This window comes from Pituophis catenifer, unplaced genomic scaffold (genome assembly GCF_029215685.1).
Source record: "Pituophis catenifer annectens isolate HBS135680 unplaced genomic scaffold, rPitCat1.0.hap2 SCAF_3, whole genome shotgun sequence".
In the NCBI taxonomy this organism is placed as follows: domain Eukaryota; kingdom Metazoa; phylum Chordata; class Lepidosauria; order Squamata; family Colubridae; genus Pituophis; species Pituophis catenifer.
In genome coordinates, this window is record NW_027256883.1 from 102,242,551 (window position 1) to 102,259,389 (window position 16,839).

The window sequence follows — 16,839 nt, forward strand, 5'->3', positions numbered from 1 at the left end:
CGTCTAACTCCTCAGGGAAAGCTCGTGCTTGAAAATTGTAGGTGTTCTTGTGCTTTTCAGACAGCGGGGAACATGAATATGTCTTTCTTCTGCAAAAATGAGCTGTGTCAAAAGTTTCGTTTTCTGGCTGAATTGAGCCCTACTGCCAGTTATAAGATGCACTTTGGTCTAACTCCTCAGCGAAACATTGTACTTCAAAATTGAATGTTTGTTTGCGCTTTTCAGACCGTGAGGAGCATGAATATGTGTTTCTTCTGTAAATCTGAGCTCTGTGTCAAAAGTTACGTTTTCTGGCTGAATTGAGCCCTACTGTCAATTCTGAGGTGCACTTTGGTCTAACTCCTCTGGGAAAGCTCGTGCTTGAAAATTGAAGGCGTTTTTGTGCTTTTCAGACCGTGAGGAGCATGAATATCTGTTTCTTCTTCAAATCTGAGCTCTGTGTCAAAAGTTACGTTTTCTGGCTGAATTGAGCCCTACTGCCAATTCTGAGGTGCACTTTGGTCTAACTCCTCAGGGAAAGCTCGTACTTGAAAATTGAAGGCGTTTTTGTTCTTTTCAGACCGTGAGGAGCATGAATATGTGTTTCTTCTGTAAATCTGAGCTCTGTGTCAAAAGTTACGTTTTCTGACTGAATTGAGCCCTACTGTCAATTCTGAGATGCCCTTTGATCTAACTCCTCTGGGAAGGCTCGTGCTTGAAAATTGAAGGCGTTTTTGTGCTTTTCAGACCGTGAGGAGCATGAATATCTGTTTCTTCTTCAAATCTGAGCTCTGTGTCAAAAGTTACGTTTTCTGGCTGAATTGAGCCCTACTGCCAATTCTGAGGTGCACTTTGCACTAACTCCTCAGGGAAAGCTCGTACTTGAAAATTGAAGGCGTTTTTGTGCTTTTCAGACCGTGAGGAGGATGAATATCTGTTTCTTCTGCAAATCTGAGCTCTGGGTCAAAAGTTATGTTTTCTGGCTGAATTGAGCCCTACTGCCAATTCTGAGATGCCCTTTGGTCTAACTCCTCAGGGAAACGTTGTACTTCCAGATTGAATGTGTTTTTGCCCTTTTGAGACCGCGGGGAACATGAATATGTGTTTCTTCTGCAAATCCCAGCTCTGTGTAAAAAGTTCAGTTTGCTCTCAGAATTGAGCCCTACTGCCAATTCTCAGACACTTTTTGGTCTCTCCTCAGAGAAAGCTCGTATTTGAAAATTGAATGTGTTTTTGCGCTTTTCAGACTGCGGGGAACATGAATATGTGTTTCTTCTGCAAATCCCAGCTCTGTGTAAAAAGTTCAGTTTGCTCTCAGAATTGAGCCCTACTGCCAGTTCTCAGACACTTTTTGGTCTCTCCTCAGAGAAAGCTCGTATTTGAAAATTGAATGTGTTTTTGCGCTTTTCAGACCGCGGGGAACATGAATATGTCTTTCTTCTGCAAATCTGAGCTCTGTGTCAAAAGTTACGTTTTCTGGCCAATTCTGAGGTGCACTTTGGTCTAACTCCTCAGGGAAAGTACGTACTTCAAAATTGAATGTGTTTTTGCGCTTTTCAGATTGCGGGGAAGCTCTGTTTCAAAAGTTACCTCTTCTAGCGGAATTGAGCCCTACTGCGATTTCTGAGATACACTTTGGACCTCAGGGAAAGCTCGTATTTGAAAATTGAATGTGTTTTTGCAATTTACAGACCGCGGGGAACATGAATATGTCTTTCTTCTGCAAAAATGAGCTCTGTCAAAAGTTTCGTTTTCTGGCTGAATTGAGCCCTACTGCCAGTTATGAGATGCACTTTGGTCTAACTCCTCAGGGAAATGCGCTTTTCAGACCGCGGGGAACATGAATATGTCTTTCTTCTGCAAATCTGAGCTCTGAGTCAAAAGTTAGTTTTCTGGCTGAATTGAGCCCTACTGCCAATTCTGAGGTGCACTTTGGTCTAACTCCTCAGGGAAAGCTCGTACTTGAAAATTGAAGGCGTTTTTTGTTCTTTTCAGACCGTGAGGAGCATGAATATCCGTATCTTCTGCAAATCTGAGCTCTGGGTCAAAAGTTACGTTTTCTGGCTGAATTGAGCCCTACTGCCAATTCTGAGGTGCATTTTGCTCTAACTCCTCAGGGAAAGCTCGTACTTGAAAATTGAATGTGTTTTTGTGGTTTTCAGACCGTGAGGAGCATGAATATGTGTTTCTTCTGCAAATCTGAGCTCTGGGTCAAAAGTTACGTTTTCTGGCTGAATTGAGCCCTACTGCCAATTCTGAGATGCCCTTTCGTCTAACTCCTCAGGGAAAGCTCGTGCTTGAAAATTTTAGGTGTTTTTGTGCTTTTCAGACCGTGAGGAGAATGAATATGTGTTTCTTCTGCAAATCTGAGCTCTGTGTCAAAAGTTACGTTTTCTGGCTGAATTGAGCCCTACTGTCAATTCTGAGGTGCACTTTGGTCTAACTCCTCTGGGAAAGCTCGTGCTTGAAAATTGAAGGCGTTTTTGTGCTTTTCAGACCGTGAGGAGCATGAATATGTGTTTCTTCTGTAAATCTGAGCTCTGTGTGAAAAGTTACGTTTTCTGGCTGAATTGAGCCCTACTGTCAATTCTGTGGTGCACTTTGGTCTAACTCCTCAGGGAAAGCTCGTGCTTGAAAATTGAAGGCGTTTTTGTGCTTTTCAGACCGTGAGGAGCATGAATATGTGTTTCTTCTTCAAATCTGAGCACTGTGTCAAAAGTTACGTTTTCTTGCTGAATTGAGCCCTACTGCCAATTCTGAGGTGCACTTTGATCTAACTCCTCTGGGAAAGCTCGTGCTTGAAAATTGAAGGCGTTTTTGTTCTTTTCAGACCGTGAGGAGCATGAATATGTGTTTCTTCTGTAAATCTGAGCTCTGTGTCAAAAGTTACGTTTTCTGGCTGAATTGAGCCCTACTTTCAATTCTGAGGTGCACTTTGGTCTAACTCCTCTGGGAAAGCTCGTGCTTGAAAATTGAAGGCGTTTTTGTGCTTTTCAGACCGTGAGGAGCATGAATATCTGTTTATTCTGCAAATCTGAGCTCTGGGTCAAAAGTTACGTTTTCTGGCTGAATTGAGCCCTACTGCCAATTCTGAGATGCCCTTTCGTCTAACTCCTCAGGGAAAGCTCGTGCTTGAAAATTGTAGGTGTTTTTGTGCTTTTCAGACCGTGAGGAGGATGAATATGTGTTTCTTCTTCTTCAAATCTGAGCTCTGGGTCAAAAGTTACGTTTTCTGGCTGAATTGAGCCCTACTGCCAATTCTGAGGTGCACTTTGCTCTAACTCCTCAGGGAAAGCTCGTACGTGAAAATTGAAGGCGTTTTTGTTCTTTTCAGACTGTGAGGAGGATCAATATGTGTTTCTCCTGCAAATCTGAGCTCTGTGTCAAAAGTTACATTTTCTGGCTGAATTGAGCCCTACTGCCAATTCTGAGATGCCCTTTGGTCTAACTCCTCAGGGAAAGCTCGTACTTCAAAATTGAATGTTTTTGCGCTTTTCAGATTGCGGGGAAGCTCTGTGTCAAAAGTTACGTTTTCTAGCGGAATTGAGCCCTACTGCGATTTCTGAGATACACTTTGGTCCTCAGGGAAAGCTGGTACTTGAAAATTGAATGTGTTTTTGCACTTTTCATCCCGCGGGGAACATGAATATGTGTTTCCTGCAAATTTGAGTCAAAAGTGACGTTTTCTGTCTGAAATGAGCCCTACTGCCAGTTCTGGGATACACTTTGGTCTAACTCCTCAGGGAAAGCACATACTTCAAAATTGAATGCGTTTTTACACTTTTCAGACCACGGGGAACATGAATATGTGTTTCTTTTGCAAATCCCAGCTCTGTGTAAAAAGTTGTTTTCTCTCAGAATTGAGCCCTACTGCCAGTTCTCAGATACTTTTTGGTCTCTCCTCAGGGAAAGCTCGTATTTGAAAATTGAATGTGTTTTTGTGCTCTTCAGACCGCGGGGAACATGAATATGTCTTTCTTCTGCCATTGTGAGGTCTGTGTCAAAGGATCCGTTTTCTGGCTGAATTGAGCCCTACTGCCAGTTCTGAGATACACTTTGGTCAAACTCCTCAGGGAAATCCCGTACTTGAAAATTGAATGTGTTTTTGCGCTTTTCAGACCGCGGGGAACATGAACATATGTTTCTTCTGCAGATCCCAGCTCTGTGTAAAAAGTTCAGTTTTCTCTCAGAATTGAGCCCTATTGCCAGTTCTCAGATACTTTTTGGTCTCTCCTCAGCGAAAGCCCGTATTTGAAAATTATATGTGTTTTTGCGCTTTTCAGACCGCGGGGAGCATGGATATGTCTTTCTTCTGCAAAAATGAGCTCTGTCAAAAGTTTCGTTTTCTGGCTGAATTGAGCCCTACTGCCAGTTATGAGATGCACTTTGGTCTAACTCCTCAGGGAAACCTTGTACTTGAAAATTGAATGTGTTTTTGCACTTTTCAGACCGCGGGGAACATGAACATATGTTTCTTCTGCAAATTTGAGTCAAAACTTCCATTTTCTAGCTGAATTGAGCCCTACTGCCAGTTCTGAGATACCCTTTGGTCTATCTCCTCAGGGAAAGCTCGTACTTGAAAATTGAATGTGTTTTTGCGCTTTTCAGACCGCGGGGACTATGAATATGTGTTTCTTCTGCAAATCTGAGCTCTGTGTCAAAAGTTCCGTTTTCTGCCTGAATTGAGCCCTACTGCCATTCTGAGATACACTTTGGTCTAACTCAGTGGTTCTCAACCTGTGGGTCGTGACCACTTTGGGCGTCGAATGACCCTTTCCCAGGAGTCGCCTAAGACCATTGAAAAACCGGTTGTGGGGCGCCACCCACCGCCAGTGTTATTCTTACCTTTTATTTGGCCCTACCCCCAATCTATTGCTGCCTCCTGAGTCCCAGCTGATGCCTAGAGGGGAAAAAAAACTGTTTAAACTCTTGCTGTAGGGTTTCAAAGGGCCGCCCTACAGTTGATGAGTGTTAAAAGAAAACAAATGAGTAGACCATTGTCTGCAAAAATAAATGGGTAGAGCCAGTGGTGGGATTCTACTTCGGTAGAACTGGTTATTAAGTATTTAAGTAGTTAAGGCAGTGGTTCCCAAAGTGGGCAGTACCATGCCTTAGGGGGCGCTAAGTGGCAAGGAGGGTGGCCCCCACCCTTTGGCCTGTGCCTCGCAGCAGTTACCTCCTTGCAAGAAAATAGCAAGAAAAAACAACTCCTTTCAGGTTCAGCATAGGCTAATTAGCCCGTTGATTAGATCTGCCTCCTGACTCTCAGCTGATTTACTCTCAGGTTTTTTGTGCAGGGCTCTGCAGCTTGCTGCAAAGAGCTAAATTGCTGGATCAGATTTTTTTTTCTCCTTATGCAAATCAAGCTGAAAACGAAACTGGAAGTAAAGCAGGCTTTGGCTGTTACGTTGGAAAATTAGGCAGAGGCAGATTTATTTTCTTTTTCCTCACCAAAAAAGGTAGGTGCAAACAATGGGAAATTTAGGGCAAAAGAGTTCACGATTTTAAAACACAAAAGAAAAAAAGCTCTATTTAACTAGGGAATTGTAATAATTGAGATACTATTAATTGTATATTGTGTTGAAAGCAGAAATGGCTAAGTTGTGGTTTGGAGGAATATATGGGGGAAATTATTTGGTTTATTATTATTGGTAAATATAATTAATTGATTTGTAAGAAATTGGATGGCATGGAAATAATTGGAATATTCATGTTCATATTGATTAATATACAAAAAAGATAGTTATATAACTAATTGATTTATATTAAAATGTTGAATTTGTATTAAACAACTGTAATATTACATAATTAACCAATGTGAGGATGGATTTAAAAATAGATGACAATGGGAAGGGGTATAATATAGAATAGAAGGGAAAAATTGAATTTAAGATTAGAGATGAGGATGAAGGGTAATATTGGTTTTTTAAAAAAATAGATGAGGAATAAATATGGCAAAAAGGAAATATAGAAATTGTAAATTTAATTGAAATGACTAAACACTGTTTAAATTTGTGAAACAGCCAAATACTCTGTTCAAAGAAAATACATTGTATGTTTTGTACATGTGTTTCTAATTATTTCTATTTATTCATATTTGTTCTCTTTTATTCTTTAAAATTTAACAATTCATTCTTTATCTTAATATCTTTACATTTGTTTGAGGTTGGCTTTCTTCCCTTTCATCTTTTTTATTGTACAGCAATCTTTCTCCTCAAACCTACCACCTCTCTCTTTTCTTTCCTTCATACTTTCTCTTCCCCCCCCTCTTCTTCTCCTCCCTCTTCCTTTCTCCTTCTCCTCTCTTCCTCCCTCTCTTACCCTCCCTCTTACTCTAATTTCCCTTCCCTTCCTTCCTCCCGTCTCTTCCTTCCCTCTTCCATCTCTCTTCTCCTTCCTTCATCCCTCTCTATTGCTGTATTCATTTTCAATTTTATATTTTCCACTATGGAGTCCAGGCAACCCCGGTCTTCCTTTCATTTATCAAGTATATTTCTCAAAATTTCCCCTCATCTTTTTAATTATTAGCAGTATATTTCATCTTATTCCGTTTTTTCTATTGAACCCAGTGTAATCATCTTTATCTTTTTTTTCAATTATTTCCTTTTCAATATTATCTCGTTTCTCTTGCTTCTCTTTCTTTTCTCTTTCTTTTTTTTGCAAGCTAACCAATTCTCTGTTTTTATTTCCCTTAAATGCCTCCTTACTTTTTGAAACATCTCCCTTAGTGTCTCAAATTCATCCTCCCAATTCTCCATATTTTCAATTTTAAAAGGCTAGGATTTTTAAGCTTATTCTTTTCATTTACATATGGGGGGATGCTTTTCAAGGAGCCACAAGGGGGGCTGAGAGCAGAGCCATTCTGACAGTGTCTTTTAAAATTGCTTGGAAGACCCATTTTTTCCCTAACAATAATGGTTTGTATACTTTGGAATAAAACATATACCTGGAAAAAGTACTTGCAAAACTTGGACAGAAGGAAAAGAAAGGCAGGACTGGACTCAGTATCGGTAGCTAGTTAGTTCATTGTTACCAGTGATTCCCACTGATTCTAAACTCAGTTTAAGACTGGGATTGGTGACTACTGAAATTTAAGTTGGGTCCATTGGTCTCAGAAATCTTTAATTTGCGAGGACCTGTCAGAAATCACTTTTTTCAGCCCTCTGGGTAGTCCTTTTGTGCATATGGACTACTCAGAGGGCTGAAAAAGTTATTTTTGACTGGTGCTCGTACTTTTGACCAGTCCTTGAACTTACGACTGTCCTCACATTTTACGTTTTTCTCCCTATCTTGTCACCATGGTGAAGAGAAGCAATTGTGAAATGAGTGACATGGTTGTTAAGAATGCTGCACAGGCATTATGTGAGGATGGTCATAAGTGTGAGGACCAATCAAAAGTGCGAGGACCTATCAGAAATGACTTTTTTCAGCCCTCTGAGTAGTCCCTATACACATAATCATGGCCATCTGGTCACATGACCAGCTAGCCACGTCCGCCCAGTCACATGACATCCAAGCCACACCCACAGAACCTGTAGTAAAAAATTTTAGAACCCACCCCTGGTTGGGGGTTACTACAACATGAGGAACTGTATTAAAGGGTTGCAGCATTAGGAAGGTTGAGAACCACTAGTCTAACTCCTCAGGGAAAGCTCGTATTTGAAAATTGAATATGTTTTTGCACTTTTCAGACCGTGGGGAACATGAATATGTGTTTCTTCTGCAAGTCTGACAAAGAAGAAAAAGAAGTTAATTCTGTATACACTATAGTGGGCCTCATAGCTTTACAAATTAGGTCTTGAACTAACTCCTCAGAGAAAGACTGAAACCTGACAAAAAGTGGTTTTCCTAATTCTCCAGGACTGGGGGAACATATGACAGCTTTTTCATTTCGATGTACATTTGAAAAGGGAAGCTTATTGGCTGAATTACATTTTGATATTCACTATAAAGGGATGGGGTGGCTCAAGGGCTAAGATGCTGAGCTTGTCGATCAAAAGGTCAGCAGTTCAGCGCTTCAATCCCTGAATGGGTGAATGAGCGAAATGTCAGAGCACTAAAACTTTTACAACTGTTTCACACTAAATATCCTGATAAGCCTTAGTCTTCTTACTGTAAAATCTCTTCTATATTGGGTTGTTACGTTGTTTCTATCTGGTTTCTTTTGTTTTGTTTTTTTCTCCAGGGCTAACACGTCTACTACATTTGGGAGGGGGATGTGAACTGGAGAGAGATGCCCCTTGTGAACGAAAAGGGAAGTTTGCTCCCATGTTCTACTGCACAACTGTATGGACTTGTTTATACCCAGTCAGGGTCAACCGTTCCAGATTATCAGATGGGCGAAAACATCTGAAGATGTACTGGAAGGGATTGGACATTTACCCTGGGTCCTTGGGGGAGGGATTTGGGGATACTTTCAATATGTAACTTTCACGCTTTTTGTTTCAGATCTTGCTTTTCTTTCGATGTTATTATTTCAAACTCAGTAAAAGTATCTTTTCTCTACAAACATGGCGTTGGGGTTTTCCTTTCTTGGGTTTTGAAAGGAGGCATGCCTGACTATATACTTTTATCCTGACTTTTTTAATGAACAGATTTTGCCTTTTCTGAATTTCTTGAAATCAAATTTCCCTGCATTTACTACAGAGGAAATCAGTAATATCAGTAAAAAATAAACTGTAGAATGTAGAAAATACAGAGAATAAATAAATATTTATGTACATTATAGTGTACATTCAACGTGACAATAAAGTTCTGTTCCATTCCATTCTATTCACCTACAGATAATGATAATTCAGAAATTAGTTCTTGATTCACAATACTTGTGGCAAAAGTATGCTGTATTAAAAACCAGTACCCTTTAATTTCTTTAAAAAGATACATTATTGATGACAGAAGCATTTTATACATTTTATTGATGTTAATGTATATCATTAATGTTTTTCACATTTGCAGTAAAAAAACAGAAATTATTCTTGGTGAGAGAGTGAGAACTGTGTCCTTGAAATATTGCTGCTCCTGGTTTCTTTCCCACTGATTATGCTGGTTATACTTGCAGGGTAGTTTAAAAACATTTGAAAGTCAGAGTCACATATATTTGCTCTGTAAAACATTTACAAATCAGAGTATTTTCAATTTTTTCTAATCAGCAATATCTAGCCATTATGGTACTTTAAAAGATAGTAGAATAGTAGCAAGTTTTTATAGAAGTACTTTCTAAAACAAGTAATTTTTTTCTGCTGTTATGGAACATAATAGAGTTGGAAGAGACTTTGGAGATCTCAACTGCTCAAGCAGGAGATCCTATACCATTTTGGACAAATGGTTATATATTTTTTTATGCTTCAGATAATTTTCCATTTGGCTAGCTACACTAATTCTTAATTTTTTAAAAATTAGACAGCCACACTATTAGGAATTTGATCTGGGGAAAGATAATAATAGGGAAGTTTTTTATTCCTGTTACGTTCAGCAATGTAACTGGCAATTCTATCAAGATTCTTGCGGAATTTCCTCATGGCCTCTTTCACTGGCTTCTCTGTGAAGTGTTCATCTGGATATATTCCCAGAAACACCTGAATGGAGAAGACCGAAAACATGCAACATATTGGAAAAAGTAGACAAGGTTTTACAAATATTATAATCAGAATATAGCAAAGATTTTCATTGCAGCTCACCAAGTACTAGTTGCTAGATCCTTTGATGTAGGTGACTGAATCTAGAATACAAAAGCTATCTTACCAGTTCAATGTCATTATAAGCTTGTAGTTCTTATTGTCATTACTTTAGTACATTTAACCTTTTATATGTCCTATAGTGTTGTGCCAAATTTTAATTTAGAGATTCAATTCAAAGATAATTTGATTCAATTTCCAAATCAAATTAATTTTCTGAATAGTGGACCTATTGTTTTTGGTTTTCCTCCATCCTATATTTGGACGTTAGGTTTTTCCAATCCAGATGCAGAACTTTATATTAACTTTTATTAAATTCCATCCTATTCAGTGGTTGGTTTCAACCGGTGTTACCACCGGTTTGCTTCACGCACGCGCTTTGCGTGCGCAAAAAAATGTTAAAATGATAAATGATAAAAACTGATAAAAATGTTGAGCAAAAGCCTGTGAAGTTGTGAAGTTACTTGGAAAGAAACTACCTTCCAAGATGAAGTAGAATAATTAACAATAATTATTTTAGGTGTGTGCATTCAGCCAACTGTTAAGTCTATATAACAGTAGTATCATCTAGCCAATATTTACAAATATTTTTAGCATTTTATTTAACTTTCCTTGTTGTCCACGTACACAATACTTTCCTCTAGTCTAACTAAAACACATAAACATACTTAACAGATTTCCAGGAAGAATGTGGTGTTTGGAGTTTACTTTTGTTATAAATAAAAAAAAGCATTTAAATATTGAGACAAGCCTCACTTCATTTTCCTGAAATTGACTCAAAGCCCAAACAGCACCAAGATGCCAACAAGACCGTCCCCTGTCAGGTAAACTCTTGATGATATATTCAATGGTGGTTTTCCCCTTTTCTGTAGGTGGTGGGCAGCGCATAGTTGGAGGAGCATTTGGAATCCAGGAACACCAATCATACTGAAAATCAAAGATAACAGGTAGTAAGATAAAGTATTAGGCATTATTAAGGAATTAAATTAAGAAATAACAGAACAATAATATTGCAAACTGCCATGTTGTCAGATACGTGATCTGCCCTTCTTCTGCAGAAGTGGGGGATGTTACACTTGATACATTTACTGCTTTTTCCTTTCTATGTATTCCATATCCTGTATAACCTTCTTGTATAACCTTTCACCTGATTTATAACCATTGCCTGGTGCCGTAGATGCCTAGCAGTTTCTCATCTCTTGGGATGGGCCATGTGGACTGCATCGCTGGAAGATGGCCCTGAGAAAGTTCTCTTATCTCTTTCTCAGAGCGGCCGGTACAATAACATCTTCACACCTGCGGATTGGCTGGATCCACATCGGACTGTTGGGAGGGGTCTCTAATTTCTTTTATTCTAGTTGTATGCCCTGAGGGACCCCAGAGCCTGCTTTGAATCTGCCTTGCTATCACCCCTTTTCAATAAAAGGTTCCTTTTGAAATTCTATGTTTCAAGAGTCTTTACTTTCTTGAATAAGGGGGAGAGGCTGGGCCTTTTATTTGTCTATAAAATTAAGTGACCTTAAACAAAGATAGTCAAGAATTTTTATGTTAATGGAAAATACTTCTGTTTACACAGCAACAATTGTGAGGCATTCCTGTATCTACCTCTTCATGAATTGTATTTTACACTAGAAGGGTAGAAAACTTTATATAGGAAGTTATTTTTTAGCGACTATTCACAATTAGTACTATCCTGATGAACAATGGCAGCATTTAGTACAACAAAAGGCTTCAGTTTCAGGCAACAGAGTTCTTATCTGATTAAAATGTGGTTAATTTCAGGCAGCAGGGTTCTTATCTGATTAAAACCACAAAACTGATCTTATAAACTTCCACCTGGCATTTTTTAGGAAAGCGCTGTGCTGTGGAGAAAAGCAGCTCAGAAAGAGGTGGCTTATTTAACAAATCTCTCTGCAGTAATGGAAATCAGAGAACAAACATGGCACAGAAATGTCCAAAACCAGCAATGGGAAATAGTCACTCATACCTCTTTAAGGGGAGAGAGCTGAAACAGATTGTTACACATCTGGGGGCCTTGAGCCCCATCCTCTCAAAGGACATGCTGGCTACATCAACTTCCAGCACAATTTGTCTGAAATCTGCACTAAATGGCACATTTACCAACAAAATCCTAATTCCCCCAATGCAGGTGACCAGCTCCAAAACATGGTACAGAACATAATGAATGGCATACATTATGTTTTAAAGCCATTGGGGATCGGCAGGAGAAAGAGGTCCCTTTAAAATTCTGCCATTTCTATTTATAGTACCAGTACATAGCTGGAATAAAGCCTCCTAATAAAAGGGATGAGAGGTAAACTATGGTGACATCATGCAGTGCTCTTGGAGCAATCGGTCTTTAAAAGGAGTGTAGTCTACAGTGCACTGAGCAATCTTGGATTGGGTGAGTGGAGTAACTTACCCAGTAATCATTTTGGAAACAGATTTGCAAGAAGCAAGGAAAGTTGTTAGACAAGTTGGGGAGGAAAGTAAAGAATGTGGGGGATGTGCAAATAATAAAAGAAAGATGGGAAAGAGACAATAGGAATAGGAATTTGTGGAGCAACCGGGGCAGAGAATGAAGAATAGAGATGAGTGTGTGCAAATGTGGTAAAAGCTGAGAGATTTAGGAGAAAACATGGAGAGACGGGATGAGGCTTCTAGTAGGACCTTGAAGGAGCAGATGCAACAATTGAAAAGAAATCAACAAGGAAGGCATGGATCAGAAGAGGAAAATGAAAGGAAAATTAAGGAGAAAGAGCAGCTTCTCTAACTGCTTCAATAGGAACAATTAACAAAAGCTTTAAAGAAAGTTCCAATCCTAGCTGTAAAGGGGGAAGAGTAAACTGAGAACGCAGATTCTGAGGAAACTGGTCTCAGAACACCTCCCTTTAATCAATTTCTAGGGTTGCCCCACTGCTGTGGTAGGTAAACACAAGGCAGTATGGGAGGCAACTTTGAAAAATCCTTCATGACATAGATAAGACAAAAGTTGGGCTTGAGCCCTCTCCAAATCCCATCAACAGTACACACTTGAAAATCAACAATAGCTACCAGTCTTGTGAATCAACAAAGCAAGAACTTTAGGATCCTGAAGCAAATATTGTAACCAGTAAGGTTTTGCTTTTATTTTCAATTCACTGGGTCTCCATGTATTCTAAATCACCATGTATTCTAAATTCACCATCTTTTCAGCCAGTGATTTACTTCTATCTCTGTTCCCTCATTGGATGTTGAATGTCCTCTATTCCCTCAACTGAAGGTCAAAATCCAATGAGGGAACAGAGGATTTTAAAAGTAAATTTCTGGCTCAAAGGATGGTGCCATTGTGAAAATTTTGGCTTTCTAGACCATTGGTAACATTACCAGAGATGGATTGCAGCTCATGAAGTCTGGCAAGAGTACATTTGAAAAACATCTGGTTCAGCTCAACTGATGTGCTTTACACTAAAACTGGTGGGGAAGAATGAGCAACAAATAGAACTAAACACAAATCAGATAACGAGGAAGGGAAAGTTAAGTACAAATCAGGAGAAAAACTAGGGCCTCAAATTAGCACACCTCAGCTAAAGAGCTGAGATATTTTATTTATTTATATTTATTTATTTAATTTATTTATTTAGTTTGTCAAACATATATGAGATAACAGGAATAAGTATAAACAAAATTTTTTACTGTGGGTTCTGTGGGTGTGGCTTGGTGGGCATGACAGGGGAAGGATACTGCAAAATCCCCATTCCCTCCCCACCCCACTAACCTGCTCTGGGAAGGAATAAAACTCCCTCCTCTTCATTTCCCCAAATAAAATATTACTCATAATTGCCCTCATCCACAAATACCTAGGGAGAGACCGAAGCTATGGCAAAACCCCTGAGAGAGCAAAGGATTTTAGAAATGAATCATAGACTTAAAAATTGGTGTCATCAAGAGAATTTCAGTTTCCTAGACCATGGTCTGAATTACCTACATTAAGGGCTACTGACAAATGGATGGAGTGAACCTCACAAGAACTGGAAAGAATATATACAGAAAACGACTGGCTTTTCCTATCAGAACAGCTTTAAACTAAAATTGAGGGGAAGGGGGCAATCTTCAAAACCTATTTAGAACCTAATTCCATGCAAAAACCACTAGATAACCAATCATATAAGGAGGTAGGGAGTAAAGAGAAAGAAGGAAAAAAAGAAAATGAATTAAAGAGGAGGGAAAGGTTGGAAAACCAATTTACAAAGTAGGAGATAAAACAAATGTACCCCAAAATACAAGATACCCAAGACCCACAAAGGATTTAAATGCTCAAAATTTAGGGAACAAACAGGGTGAACTTGAAGTACTAGTACATGAAGGTAGATATGAAATATGATATAGCTGCCATTACTGAAACATGGTGGGATGAAACTCATGACTGGAATGTGCAAGGATACAAACTATTCAAAAGAAATAGGAGGTGGAGTTACATCATTCGTAAAAGATTACTACACATCTACAGAAATCCACAAAACCTCCTAGAATCCATATAGGAAAAAAGAATGACATTGCTATAGTATACCAGAGTTCCAGAGTTCTCCAACCCTTCTGGGTTGGTGGCCCAGAGCGGAGGGAGGGGGGAAAGAGGGGATGATTTTGTGAGGGGGGCAAGCAACTGATGAACCCAACCCAGCAAGCAAAGAGACAAACCAATCTCTTAATGCAAAGCTTTATTGGGTACATCATTTCGGCACAGCATGAAAGTGAAAACCAACTCTGGGGAATTCCCAGGCAATTCAGTATAATTAAAATCCTCCCTCCTCCAATTATTAGTTAGGTCACATTGTCCAATTAGGTGTCCAAATGTTGTTATGGAAAGATCTGGTGAACACCGGTTGAAATGTCCTTCATTCTCATGGGACTATTTCTTGTTATTGTTTGGAATGCACATTCCAATCTCTTCCCTTCTCCCTTCCCTCTGGTCTTTTGGCAAGCTGCGAGGCAGTGAAAATGAAAGCAATTTGAATACATTTCGAAGCTTGACAGGCGCCCCCACTAAAACATAGGAGGTACCTGGAAAATAGCAAACACATGTTAATAAGCATTTAAACTTCACTAAGGGGGTCCTGGTTTCTGAGGGTATTTCACATAGAACCTTTTTATTAAGCGATCTGCTTTAATATTGGGTGCTTTAATCCACCTTGCTTCCGAAATTGGATAACCCTTCCACTGCGCCAAGTATTGTAGTTTCCCTTTGTAAAGTCTAGAATCTAAGATTCATTTAACTTCATAATGCTTTTCACTATTATTGGTCCCCGACCCTCTATCTCAACTGGTTTTAGTCTAGACCCCACTGCTGGCTTGAGTAAGCTACAATGGAATACTGGGTGCACTTTCCCCAGTATTGGAGGCAATTTCACTTCTACTGTGAATCACTGTCACAATAGGGAAAGGGCCCATGTATTTCAGACCTAGCTTTTTACATGATAATCTTAATTTTAGATACTTTGTAGACAGATACATTTTATCTCCTATGTGAAATGTTTCTTGTGGTGCTCACCATTTATCTGCTTGTTTTTTTCTGACTGACTGTTGCTTTAGCTAGAGCCTTCCTTACATTTCCCTACACATTCTGGAGAGAGTCCACCCACTCCATTAGGGACACTGATGATGGAGGCTCCCTTGGATATTTTGGCATGGGTACAAACTCCAACCCATGGCTATCTTAAATGGGCTGAGCTCCGTGTTACTATGCATTGCGTTGTTATATGCAACCTCAGCAAATGGCATGAGTTCTGCCCAGTTTGATAGCTGATAGTTGACACAGCAATGTAGATACTGTTCCACCATTGCATTAGTACATTCCACAGCTCCATTTGTGCTTGGATGAAATCCAGAACTGAGCCCTTGGGAGGACCCTATCAGTTTTATGAATTCCCACCAGAACTGTCTGTCTGAGATGATGAGCTTTGGCACTCCATGCACTTGATAGATCTGCTGCAGAAACATCTTGGCTAGTCTCTGGGCTGATGGGAGGCTCAAGCAGGCTATGAAGTGAGCTTGCTTGAAGAACAGATCAATTACAGTCCATATCACAGTATTTCCAACACTGTCTGGAAGTTCGACTATGAAGTTCATTGCTATCTCCTCCCAAGGCTGGGTTGGCTCTGCTACTTGCCGCAGCAATCCTGGATTCTTTCCTGGCCGTTTTTCCATAGTTGCACACACAGCACAACTCTTTACATAGCTATCTATGTCTTTTTTCATTCCTGTCCACCAAAATTGCCGTTTAGCAAGGTGTAAAGTCTTTAGGAACCCAAAGCGGCCAGCCTGTTTGGCGTTGTGGCTTCACTGTAAGACCTGTATTTGTAGGCTGTCAGGGACATACAGCTTGTCCCCCTTCCAATCCATCTCCCCCCTCAGAGTCAATTCCCTTTGGTGGGCTCCGAACCATCAATTTGTAGTTCTTTTTTCACCTGCTGTATCAATGGATCACTGGGGTCTGAGGCTTTCATTTTTTCCTTGTTGCCTGATGATTACTTGTGCTTTTGTATTGGGGTATGAGGGACAATGCATCAGCTAGGAAATTCTTCCTTCCTGGAATGTATTTCAACTCAAAGTTGAACTGGTTAAAATATTGGGCCCCACTTGTTTGGGGGAAAGCCGCCAGGACCGGAGCCGGCAACAGCTTGTTCCTATCACTCAGCCCTTGTCTTGGGGTGACTTTTTCCGCATTCAGCCCTGAAGGGTAGTGGAGTCTTCCACTGTGCATGTGCTCAGAGGCAGTCTGCAGTCCTCTGGATCCAAGTCTTGGCGTTGGAAGAAAAGCAAATTTCCAAAAGGAGATTGATCGGGTGCGAGGGGGCGGCAGCGGCAAGGATGGGCAGGCTGGGGCTTCCCTGTCTCCCCACCCAAGCGGGCTTCTGGCATAGCCCCAGGCCTCTGGGGGAGGGAGGGAAGCCCCAGCCTTCTGCTCCTGCCGCCACCACCGCCTCACCCCTGGCAACAGCGGTTCCCGTGCTGCTGTTTCCCCGGCAGCACCAGGAGCAGCTGGTGGGGCAGAGAGGGCAGTGGAAGGCTGCAGCAGCAGGCCATTCATGCCAGCTAAGAGACAGAGGAGCATTCAGGAGAAGGAAAAGCCACTGGCAGGGAGGCGAGGTGCCCCAGTAGGACTGGAGGCTGGCATGGCTGGACGCTGCCCAGAGCGTGAGGTGGGCAG

The 16,839-nt window shown here is 40.4% G+C and overlaps 1 protein-coding gene across 4 annotated transcripts in view; it reads right to left on the reverse strand.

The window, feature by feature from the left end:
- Positions 1-8,830: 8,830 nt before the first annotated feature.
- Positions 8,831-16,839, reverse strand: part of ALOX5 (arachidonate 5-lipoxygenase) — a 200,435-nt gene continuing 192,426 nt past the window's right edge. For 3 of the 4 annotated variants that reach the window (XM_070940865.1, XM_070940863.1, XM_070940864.1), the window contains exons 13-14: positions 10,410-10,580; positions 8,831-9,554 (exon numbers count right to left, since the gene is read on the reverse strand). In XM_070940865.1, the coding sequence (XP_070796966.1) occupies positions 9,375-9,554; positions 10,410-10,580 (351 nt within the window). In that variant the 3' untranslated portion in view covers positions 8,831-9,374. The remainder of the gene's footprint in view (positions 9,555-10,409; positions 10,581-16,839) is intronic. The other variant, XM_070940866.1, reaches the window with a different exon arrangement.